Below are 13,018 nucleotides of genomic sequence, written 5' to 3' on the forward strand. Positions count from 1 at the left end.
CTGCCTAATTTTGCCTTATCATTTCCTTGCAGCCCCCCATTTGTCCGAATCCATCTCTTGGCTCTTATCTTGTATTTAAGAGTATAACGAGCATTGGTCTCTTATCCCGTGCTTGTACAGGAGATCCTAAATTTGCAACTGTTACATGCTATGGCAGTACTAATTATTATAGACAGGTCTCCCTGCCTGTAATTCTTTGGGAAAGGTGTTACATTAGTAATTGCTCATGCCTTCATAAATACCCCCTACCTACCTCTGAGCATGCTACTTTTTCCTCTCTATCATTGATTCTCTGTATGTTTTTATCACATTTAAGGTAAGGCACGATGGACTGAAGAGGAAACTTGCCATTCCTTAAGGGCTGTATTAGCAGATTGCTCACCTGGAATTCTCTGCCCACATAGACTGGCAGAGGCTGCTCATGCAGCAGATGATCATTTTTGGACTAAAAAGTGCTACCTGGGACAGACCAGCTGTCCTGCCACTCAGATAAACCCCCTTTTTTTTTTTAGCTTGTAGCAACTGTAAAGCATTTTGCAGAAGCATGAACTCCCACAGTGCACCTCATCAACAGTGAAACTCTTCCACAGATCCATTAGGGATAAATGACAAATGCAATACTAGCTACATGCACAGGTACATCAGAGTGGATTACAGCAGAGTGAATTACCAGTCAAATTTCTCAAGTGACAGGTTCTCCAACTGAAGCCACACAGGTTCAACTTCTGAACAATTAACCACCCCAACTAGTTAGGCCCTTGATTTAATGAAGCATTCCATGCAAATACAGCCCCAACAAGCACTGCCGAGAGACTCCTCTTATCTGACTAAATGCAGATACTTAAAACATTTTCAAGGGATTATGCCAAACATGCATACTTAAAATAAAGATGATTCAGCCATGTCAAACAATCAACTTGTACTATTGCTACCAGTTGAGTAACGATGAATATATATTAAAAAGGTTCTTTATGAAATTAAGGAGAAAACAGACCTACTGCCTGCCTTTATACATAGCAAGTACACAGAAAATACCACTAAAGCAAAACAAATACCCAAACACAAATAAATACATTAAGTAGGTCACATGAAATCATCACATCTGCCAAAAAATACTATGAATAACAACCAATTTGGCATTTACATTTTAGATCAGTTTAAATCTACAGATGAACTGTGGATCATCCTTGTACAAGACACCTAGATGCTACAATACAGACTACAGGTCACCAGTGTCAAGTACTTCTAGCAGAAAAAAAAATGCAGCTTGGGAGAGAAGCCTTGATGTGATGCACTTTTCGGTTAATTCCTTCACAAACAGTAAAGCAAAAAGCGCTCTCGTATGCAACACGTTCAATTCATTATACAGTGTGCATTTGGTTTTATGAACCCAATCAACGAACACTGATCACATCAATACCAGTGTGCCATGTAATTTTATTTAAATGAACATTCAAGTAATTTTGGATGCGGGGAAAGGGATTTGTTTTAGTATGCTTTTCTTTAGCAGCACTAAAAAGGTGTTTTGCTAACCACGTACAAAGGGCGCAACTGCAACATCATCTGCCCCAGTCCCCAAGGCGATGTGTCTGCCACCGTTAAAGTGACAAAGCAATTTATGTACTGCAGGCTGTCTGCTCAGACCAGAACAAAATAGTCAGCCCACATTTTCCCAACTCCTTTAAGCAGTTTTCTGCAAAGCCAGTGGTAAAGTTGGAAAGTCAGTTCAGCACGAGTATGTGGGATACCTCTAACACAGTCAAGCTAATGGGAACTCACAGCAGCAGCAGCACAAAAGTAACTTTGGCATGGAAAAAGAGAAGGATATTCTCCCCACCACGCACACTTTCTTATCTTTGAAGTCTAGCAGCTGGGTGGTAAAAGTTGCAAAACAAAAGGGGCATATTCAGGTGCTATGAAGATGCCCCTTGAACATCCTCTCACTTCCTGAACCCTAACAGAAGGGAGAATGGGTTTTTCCAGCTCTGCAGGGAAGACAGCATTCTAACCTACCCAGAGACAAAGACAACTCCTGGGGAGGCTCATCTGCCCTACTGGAAATAGGGAAAACTGTACTTTGCTGGGCTACTTTTATATGGTGGTGTTTGATTTTCCAACCACCCCCTCCCCTGCAATTTGAGGCTGGGGCCAGGGGGGAAGAGATGAGTGATGATAGCTTCTTTTTTTTGTAGGCCCCACAGGTCTTGGGAAGGGGAAAGAAAGGACTTGCTATAGGAATTCCCTCTCATTTTCTGTGAAGAAGTGGACACATGCTTTCATGGGAACCCTTCTCCTGGTTATGTATGCCACAGGTCTCTGGCAGCTAGAATCTCTCACTTCTGGTAAAGGCAAAGCCCATCCCGCTTCACAGGATAAAATTGGAATACACTTAGCAGGGCTTCTCTTACCTTCCTAGTGGCAGGTAAATAAAACAGAGGCTGCATTATCCAAACTTGTTTTGCACGCAAGTGGATTCTTCATTTTAAGATAGTACTGCAAAAGACAGCTCCCTGTGCAGTAACTTCCCCATGTCCCAGCAGAACATTTCAAAGATTGAGATTGAAGAGCAAAGTTTATTTAGCTTTTACACTCTATGCTATTTCAGTTGCAAAAGTGACATTAGCAGAAAACTTAAGAGTATTCTCCTGTATAAGCAGAACAGAATAGCAGCACAGAATCTACTGTAACACACATCTACTCAGATTCCAGTGCCCACTAGTCAGGGACAGCACTATTACTATGCAGTTACACTGTGACTGTCTCCATGCCAGAAAAAACAGTATCCCTTATTTTGTTTTAATTACCAGTTACTTTCAACTTACCAGTTTCCCCCTTTGTTGAGCAGATCTGGTTTCCCGGAGAGTGTACACATCACCACAGACTGAGATCTCCCGCCAAACTCCAGGTTTAGACTCCTCCGTGAACCCTCCTTTTGGATGCATGACCAGCACCCCATTAGTTGTCAATCCATCCATGTGGCCATCAGGATTTTTCCACTTTGCCGCTTTTTCCTGCATGTGACAACCACCCAGGAAAGTAAGTTTGTCTAAAAGTTTATGGACTGAAGTTTTACTAGCACTGTCTGAAAAGCAACATTTCCTCACCAGCTGGCAGTGCTGAGACATAGATTTACAAAAGAAGTATTTTTAAGAATACCTTGTGCCAGAGCAGTAACGTCTTTTGCTTGTGCATCTTCAATTACTATTCTCCCTTAAATATGATTATTTTAAATTCATTATTTTAAACCTCGCAGGTCAAGTAAGAGTTAAGGCCTCAAGGGTCAGTAGCATACTCTTAACTACTGTAAATAGATTACCACTGCAACGGGCACATCCTTTTCTGTAATGCAGCTGGTGTGCTCCTTGGTCTTCAGCATTCAGAACTGCAACAGTGGCTTATTCCCAATGACTATCAAGAATATATCAAACAAACCTAAAGAAAATTCAGTAAGCTACTGAAGTAGAGCTTTGCTGTTAAAGACAATTATGACCATGAGTCCTTGCTGGTAATAAGTCAGGCACATAAAACTGCAGTTTCTACTTAACACTGCAGCTAGCACACTGAAGTAATAAAAGTCTAACGGCACTGTAAGTTATCAACTAGTACAAGGAAGTTCTGGGGCTTGAAAGTAACTGAATAAAACACCCAAGGTATGTTCATAGATAACAATTTACTTACACCAAGAAATATATTTTTAGATGAGTCAAATCCAGCTGCAAAAATTCTTGCTGTATATGGCGGGCTCCTGTCACAAACAATCCTGCATGCAAAACGGGATATGGTGCTTTGCGTAATCTGGGTTTCATCATTATTTTGACTTCCAGAAATAGTATCTGTTACTACAAAGTCTATGGGGCTTTCTGTTGACCTCCCAACCTGCAAAAGAATTAAGATAATGGTGTAACTAGAAGAAGCCATAAAAATATCAATCATTAAGGACACCATTTTGCCAAGTTAATGTTGATGACATCAGTAAACTCCTGTCTAGTGAATTTCCGCCAGAGCCTAATCTGTATTTTCACATTTGTCCGAGGCCGAAATACACCACTGATATGGCATGACAAATTTTCACTTACTACAACTGATGTACATGCTTGCCAAACACAGCTGCAATTAATTTGACAAAGTATTGCCAGTAACATGAAAGTATTATCACCTTGCTATTTAATAATCCAACCACAGCAATTTATTTACCACTGTATTCTGTCAATTAAGAAAACACTAGTTTGAAATGACAAGCTTTATTCGTATTTCTAGTTCCAAATTAATTTGCCATGAAAATACAGGACTTATTAAACCAGAACTCTTATTTTGATACATCATAACAAAAAGCTACTCACCTTCATGTTTTCATAATTTTTAGTTCCAGAATAGAAGAGTTTTCCGGTAAAACCCACCACATGATTAAATTTATTCCTATTCATGCACATGTATGACTAAAGTAATTTTAAAACTTTCTTCAGCAGAAATAATGCTCATCAGTACACAAGAATATTTTTCTATCTTGCCTTCTATAAGTTTTAATTCTAAAACTGGAAACATCTAGGCACCTAGAACAGAAAACTATTACAAAACCAAGGGAGGGATCTGACTGCCAAATACACAGTGAGACTTCACCAATACTTCTACAGGCAAATTAGTGTTACACCAGCTTTGCACATAACTTGCAAAGTGGAGCTGAGGAGCAAGGAGTGGAACAGAGTATTCATTTTACGGACAACCTGTGATCAAACAGAAGAAAATTAAGAACATTCTTCACATGAAACTGCCACTGCCTTCAGTATCAGGCATCTATGTTCACATAAAATAACTTCCTCACTGAACACTATCTCATTCTCCCCCAAGAAACTATTAGCTTCTTGCTTTGCCGGCTATGGGAAGACATGTATGGCTCCATCACTAAAACATTTCTGCAAACTAAATATGCTGTAAAGAAACATTATTCAAGAGTCAAGGAAAGCAGTATTATTAATACTTAACCCTTGTCACAACTGAACTGACAACAGTACAGGGATCTCTCCCACACTTCTCTTCTGTCTTCTGTTCTACTTTGCAGCACTGTGCAACTCCAACACATGTTGGAATTCATGTCTTAGGTGACACATCCAGTTACTTTCTCCAGATAAAGTGCCAAGGAAATACTGAAAAAGGCCTAATCAAAAGTGTGCCCTTCGAAAGTACAGTGACTAGTGGAATACCCAAGAGACTGAGTTTAGAAACTGTTTAATACAGGATGTTTCTGATTTATATAACTTGACAAGTTGAAGCTAAAACTTAAAGCTATATTCTTCCGCCTTTTACAGGACTATTTCTAACAGGCTTCTATTTCCCATCCAATGTAATTCCTGCTAGGAATCAGCACTGACCAGCAGCAGGAAGCTTATTCATAACTCTCTTACTATACACCATCTGCATGTGAAGTCTCTTAAAGGATAATCAATAACGAACATGAAAATTTTGTTCATAACAAGCTTCTGCCTGTTGCAGTCTCTCCAATAGATCACTCTTTCAAAGCTTTTCGATACAATTAGAGAAAAAACTTATTTTTCACTAAAGAACAACAAAACACATGAGTGTTTGCTCCCAGTCTTCCTTATGTCATACTAATACATCTATATAAAACCCAAATATGTTTGGATATAAGCATTATAATCTATATAAAACACTTTTATGTGGTTTTTAAAATCTGAGATCACACAATCTTTTAATGTATAAATAAATCACTTTGTTGCTTGTCACAAGTAGGTCTATACAACATCAAATATTGTAAATATTTGGTTTTCTTTTGTTGGATTTTTTTTCCTGTTGAAAAAGCCTTCTAGAGGATCAGTCTCATGTATTGTGTTACATTTCAACACCAGAAATTATTTTAAGAAGTGGATTTCAAAACACGGCAGTTTCCTCACACTCCCTATCAAATCAAGATATTGGGTTTGAGATCACCTGAAAAGAAAGCCCCTCAGGAACAAATGAAGAACTTGATGCTATCGACATTTACCCACAAAAAATTTTAACTCATCTGATTTTGCAGTCAGCCTACAGTCACTACAGACCTACCTGCATTATTCAAAGCTACTCTTTTCAGACTTCATTACTCATTTCTTCTATTCTCCTCTATAGCACAGAAGACTTTCTTCTTTCTAGGAATTTTAGGTTGTATTTTGCAACTCTTCTTGTTAACTGTGTCATATTACATATTATTTCACTAATTTCCCATAACAAACCATAAATCTTCCAAATGATGCATAAGACAGTTTTTGTTTACACTACAGGTTATTGTTAAAGGCTACGTAAAAGCCAGGCAGTCAGTTTGCTAGTGTGCACCGTCAATCAAGGAAGTGCTGTTGAAAACATTTATTCCTGAGACAACACAAAACCAGACAACCTGCCAGCAGATAATTTAACAGCAGCAGATTCTTGGACTTCAACAGAATTTCAGTCTGATAGAAGTGGACCATGCATCTTCTGAAGGGCTGTTCTTGGGGGGGGTGGTGGTGTAATAAATCAATTCTTCATATTGAATGTACCTGCTTCTTGTATAAACTTGTAATTATTTAGGGTACAGGCTACACATTTTTGTTCCTTGTAGTGGTATGAATAGATATAATCAACCAATTCTCATGCAAGCAAGTCATGAAGGAACAGGTTCAACTCAAACCAACATACGATCAACAGAATGGTAACTGAACTCTGAAGAAAATCTTCATTTTTATCATCATATAGAGCAGACTTCAGGAGATGCCAGATGGAACATATTAGTACATTCATTTTATTAAATGAAGAAATCCAATTGATGTCACTACGACAAAAGTAAATAGTAGAATTTGCACACAAATTTCACTATAGAATTACATTTAAAAAACCCCAAATGAAACCACACACAATACAGCAGAGCAATACTTCAGTAAATACAGTAGGAATAAAGAAAAGGCAACAGTACAGGACATAAGAACAGAATCGTATGAGATGTCCAGGGCAACCTTCCAAAGCAGGAAGCTGTGAAGGTTTGGTTTTGTTTTGTTGTTTGGGTTTTTAAGTGATCCAGCAGATGCTTGTCAGTTGACTGACCAGGATATTAGCAAGTAGGAAAGACAAGAGCACCCATTTCTGCATTTTTTCCAGCTTTCAAGAAGCAAGACCATTCCTAGCTAGGACTTTTAAGTAATATTTTCAAACACTCTTAAGAGTACACTTACTTGTAAGTAACTCTTCTTGTTATTTTCAGACAAAAGCTACTAGAAGAACAGGGGTAGGACTACTCCTATATGAAACTTCATCATGCATCTACTGAATATGCATGTAACCTGCATGGTTAACAAATGATGTCTCTCTGTATGGCAGGGCAGGTAGACTATGTGCATGGTGATTCAAACCACGTGCGTGAAAATATGGTCATTTAATTATGGAAAATGTCAAGAACATTTGGTATTTAGACAGCCTGAACACTGCTCTTCAATGCCTTCTGAATTTCCTTACTGGCCCCTGTATATATATGCCTTACTTCCAACAAGCATCTCCCATGTTTCTTCTTGGTTGTAAGACTGGAAAACATAAAATAAGGAGCTATTCTGGGTTCAAATTTTCGAGACTTTCCTTTTTGTTTCTGGAAAAACTGCAGAATACAAGTCACCAACACTTCTTATTTTCCTTCAAAGAAAAAGGACAGAGATTCTGAGTGGAAGAAGGAAAAAGGTGACAGCTTTTTTGTGAACTGTGAATCTCCCTCATTTTCACAGGAAATCGGCTCTAACCCAATAGATTCAGCTCTCACAGGTTAGAAATGGTACCCTGACCAAGAAAACAGACTTCTGCCATCCCCTTTCCTCATTTCAGGTCCCACTGACTCAAGTGTTACTAACAACTGGCATTCTAAGCTTCTCACATTGCTTACTGTGGTTACTTTAGTGAAGTCATGCAGTGCTGCTCTCCCATTTCACAGAGGGGATGACTGAGATTAAAAAAATAACACCTAAGTGATTTGCCCAAGGTATTACATGTTAGCAGCCAAGCAGGGGCCTCATGTCTCAAGATAAGCCTGTAGTCCAGGTGTTATCCCTTCCCTTTTCAGTTTCCACATCCTTGTTAGCATTCTACAAAAGCCAGGAAAACCTATTTGAAAACAAAACAGCAACCTTCAGGGATTGTCTATCCAAGTGATGCTTGATCAATAGTAAGACTTTACTCCATGGATCAACAAACACCACTTAATTTGTCATCACGTACCACAGGGCTGCACAAAATGATCCTCAAGTAACTTTGCTCTGCCTACAGTAAGATTACTGAGAATAATTAAAAATCTAGTGGTGTTTCTAAATAACAGAAACCTCTTCAGCTGCTCTCTGGCATCACTTGAGCAGCAGCATATTGCCATAGTCTACCAGACTATTCTTTTTTCCCATTCTCACGGCTATCAACCTCTCCAGGGCAATGCATGGAGTACAATCCTCAGAAAACAGCCACAGTGTGTGGAAAAATGAATGAGGACAGTGCTTGAGATCAAGTCACAGCATGACAGTCTGCACATCTCAAGACAGAAGAAACAGACTGCACTGAAAAGAGGAATTTCAACAATATGGAAGCCTTAACCCTGACCCATTACTCATTTCAGAGGGCACCAGAAGGACTGAGATACTCTACAAACACAAGATTCAGCTAGAAAAGCGTTCCTAAGATAGAACAGTATGACCTGTTACAAGCCAAACCAGTCATGTAAGTACAAATATATGGTAGGTAATTGCCTGAAATATAAGTCTCTCACAGGTGAAGCAGTACATGGGCCAAAATTAGCACTTCAGCAACATTTCACCAGGCGCCTGAGAGCTGCCAGAAGAAGGCAGCATGATCTGTGTTGGAAAAGCAGCAGTAAGAGATGTATGCTCCAGTGCCAGCTGTGGACATGCAGTTAGGTCTCTGGGTCAGGCAGCGTGGTCCAAGCTGTCTCAGCGTACCACCTTGTGCTGATTCTCTATTGAGCATCAATGGATCTCAAAGGGAAGCAAGGGAAGATAAGTCGTTAGCCAGGCCATGCTATGCTTAACCAGCTCATTCCTCACCGAGCCAAACCCCTGCTTTAGATCCAAAGCATCCTTAATTAGCTCCCTTAACCTACTGCCTTAAACAAAGGGTCACTTCAACCTGTGGAGCATTGCTTTGCCTGCACTTCATCTCCTCACCTCAGGCTGCTTGATTTCATTAGAGTTGCAGCTGAGCATCCCAACCTACCTAATCCTTCATCAGTACTCCCCCCAGGTAAAACCTGTAACCACTACTAGGATATTATGCAATCAAGAAAAGAGCTGTCTATACAATATGCCCAGAAAAGCAACTGTTCTGCAACACCTCTTTATTCATGTTTTGGTGTACACAAGAAGTGGAAAAATTCCAACTTTCAGAAATGGCTTTTCAAAATCTATATACAGGAAACTTTCACTGGAGCTACTCAAGGCACAAAAGCATCTTGCAGAGATAAACAAGTATATCACACAATAACCCAAAAGATTGGGTTACATTTTTCTTTTACTAGTCAACATAAAAAAAACCCAACAAACCACTACTTCATTTCACTCTGGCCGTATGATCCTTCATGCAGCAGCAAGTGAACAAGACTTTTAAAATCAATCTCTATTTGGACCTAATCATTCTGAAATCACACTAGGAAAATTTTATATAGAGCAAAAAACAGAAGCCATATGAAGCAAAGACATCTTGACAGAGCTATTTCCTCTTCTGTCAACAGCACTCAACTGCTGACCCTTCTAAATATGAAAGACTGAATAAGGAGGGATAACAATTCATGATAAGATGCTCTAATTAGAGGTCACTGACAAGACAGACCTGATTAGTCCAGACTGGAAAACGTTGTGCATGTTTGGGTATTTTCCAAGCTTGAAGTCTAAGTTTGTACAGAATTTCTGCTTGCTCATTATATATAATAAAAAAAGTATTGCATAAGAAAATAACTTAGCTTACCAGAATATTAGATGATGCATAAAACCACAAATGCATACAGGAGAGAGCAAAAACATGCTGCACAGGTGGTAGCTTAGAGAAACTGAGCACAGACAGTCCCCTACACCATTTGATATACTTGCAGACCTTTCAGGAACAGTTTTCTTTATCATTCTGTCACTAGTTTGGTCTCCTTTAGCACACAGCTCCCCACATTCCTCTCCCTACCTTTGGCTTTTACCTTCCTCCTTCCCCATCCCATGTTGTACTTCTATCCACTTCCTTGTTACCCCAGATACTTAGTTAACTGGAGGGTGGAGGCTGTACTCTTGTGCTTATTCATGAATCCAAACCGAGCACACATTTCTTTCTAGTACTATTTGTACAGTTGCTACACTGTCCTTGCAGAAAAAACAGAGTCCTGTGAAAGCAGTAAGGATATTAACAGATGCTGGCACTGGTTTGAGAAGAGCAGACAATGCAAAATTTCAAAGTGCTCCCATATTAACGCATCTGGGTTCAACCACGGAAATTCCACAGATCAAAGATACGCAGAAGATATTGCCTGAAATATAAGTCTCTCACAGGTGAAGTAGTACATGGGCCAAAATTAGCACTTCGGCAACATTTCACCAGGCGCCTGAGAGCTGCCAGAAGAAGGCAGCATGATCTGTGTTGGAAAAGCAGCAGTAAGAGATGTATGCAGATAATGCAGAACTGTGATTCTGTATGTTGCTTTTAAAAAACAATGCATGTATTGTATTGAGTCTTACCTGAAACATGTCCGTATCTTTATCATGAGTATATTCCACTACAACAGTCTGGTTTCTGGATAACGTGTAAGAGATACTGTGCTGACCTTTACAGCTGATGGCCTGTTGAATAAAAAAAGATGTCTATTATACACAGCCTCCACAAAAATATAATAATCAAATTCATTTCACTATATAAATACCTTTACTATGATCAGGAAAAGCAGTGTATCGGAACATTTTATTACAAGGGTGGGCAAACACATACCATAGGATTTTTTTTGTTTTTAATGAAAAACCGAGCTACACTTGTTTCTAGTTCAGAAGTAGCCAATACCTTCCATTTTCATAGTTTAGACTCCAAACACATGTGGTTTTTTTCCTGAAATTCTATTAAGTTCTTAACCCTCATAGGAACTTGTACCCCAGCAAAGAGCTGGCTTTTAGGGTTCCTTGGTTTGTTTTTAAAGCAAGTAAGCAGTACAATTGATTTCCAGTTAAAAGCACTAGGATTTCAGGGGTATCATTACAGTTAAGAAGATTCCTAGTTATATCAGAAAGGGCCAAGCAGTTTTACATAAATTGTGACAAAGCGTGAGCACTTTCAACCTGGGTTTCTTCATTGAAGGGTACTTCTTGCTACCCGTCAAAGGAAACTGATCTCTGTAGATACGGATCAGACTAAAGAGTATTCAAAATAAGACTAGAAGAGGACAACTCCTGTTACTCTGCTATATCTGACTGAGACTGCATTCCTTACTTGTTAAGATTTCCCAGGTTTACATCTTTAAGTTGCCTTTTTACTAGTCCAGCAGCTACTTCAGAGAACAAAACAGAGGCATCACCCCCAACACAAGAGCAGTCCCAGTTCAGAGGAAAACAGCAAGAAACAGTTTTTCTTGATAAATAAACACAGAGCAGAGTTCTCACAGCAGAGAACCATAAGAAAGAGCAGGGCCCAGTACAATCCTTTAAGAACCTCAGAGACTCAGCATACAAAGTTTTGTGACGCTGGTGATTGTTTCTCAGGCTTAAAAGACTAACTAACACTCACTTCAAATGATTAAGCGGTGTCTCAAAAGTGTAGCTGCACTAGTTGCACAATGCACATGCACTAGTAAAAGTTTCAGGATTGAGGGAAACAAGCAGAGAAACTAAATCTAACAGGGAATGTAAGGTCCATATAACTGCACGAGTTTATGAAAGGCAATGACTGTTACTGCCCAGCAAACACTTTGCAGACACTTATGTATTGAATTAATAGGTTAATTAAAGCTTTCTCCAGTTTTCTGCTAAGGAGGGTTAACTTTCTAGAAGAGGTTCTCTCACTAGCTCCATCAATGCTGCTCTACACCTACAAAATTCACAGATAGGGATGATTAAACTAAGCAACTAAATATAACCTACTCATCTGTCTGTCATCTCTTCACAAAAGTCTAAATTATTCCGAAGTTACAGATCAATTAAATCATTAAGCCTTAATGAATACTGGATGTATTAAACGCATCTATGTGCATACTAAAAGCCCACTAAGGGTTAGCAAAACTATTTGACAATTATTGAAAAAACAGAATAAAAGAATTTTTTGTAAACCTCATACATTTACAGCAACAGGTTAGAGACTACTTCTACAACATGCCTCTTGCTGAAAACTCTTAGCAGCTCTAACGCTTGCTAAAGGTTAGGATTAGGTGAGAATACCTGGAAGCAAGGGGTTAGGCAAGATGACTTTTCCAGTCCCTTCCAGTACCTTTTTCTGCAACGAACCTTTTAACAAAACTTAAAGCCATAAAGTCTAGTCTCCCTGATTTTATTCCAACAGTTATAACAGCCAAAAAGTGAGGTAAACATATTTGGTAATCAGCAGTACACCGTTTCTAAACTTCCCAGTTTAAATTTACAGTGTTTCGTAATAACCATTATGCTGGTGCAGTATGTTGCAAGGACAAAGAGCATCTTGAGATGCAATTCAAACGAAGTCACTAACACTTTGTGACATGGTAGGACACTAAACTGTAGTAGGTCTGAAGCATGTATAAAGTTTGACAACTACCAAGGGGGTCTCAAGCCCTGAGCAGGTCTCAGGTGTTCCTAGAATATAAATGAAACTGTGATGAACAGGAAACCCTTACACCTGGCATTTTAAGCATAATATGGGAATAATTAATCTATATTCATATCATATATCATAATTTCAAACACCAGAAAGTAATAGCTTTCACACACAAAGTTTTCATGAATTTCCACAAAATCATGTTGCAGCTGCAGATACAATGGAGCACAGGCCCATCAGCAGCTATTAACAACGGTCCTGGCTT

At 39.1% G+C, this 13,018-nt stretch overlaps 1 protein-coding gene across 2 annotated transcripts in view; it reads right to left on the minus strand.

Moving 5' to 3' along the window:
- Positions 1-13,018, minus strand: part of PELI2 (pellino E3 ubiquitin protein ligase family member 2) — a 78,708-nt gene that overhangs the window by 6,207 nt on the left and 59,483 nt on the right. For both annotated transcript variants that reach the window (XM_055716545.1, XM_055716544.1), the window contains exons 3-5: positions 10,722-10,823; positions 3,679-3,876; positions 2,823-3,011 (exon numbers count right to left, since the gene is read on the minus strand). In XM_055716545.1, coding sequence (XP_055572520.1) covers positions 2,823-3,011; positions 3,679-3,876; positions 10,722-10,823 — 489 coding nt within the window. The remainder of the gene's footprint in view (positions 1-2,822; positions 3,012-3,678; positions 3,877-10,721; positions 10,824-13,018) is intronic.

This window comes from Falco cherrug, chromosome 7 (assembly GCF_023634085.1).
Source record: "Falco cherrug isolate bFalChe1 chromosome 7, bFalChe1.pri, whole genome shotgun sequence".
NCBI lineage: Eukaryota > Metazoa > Chordata > Aves > Falconiformes > Falconidae > Falco > Falco cherrug.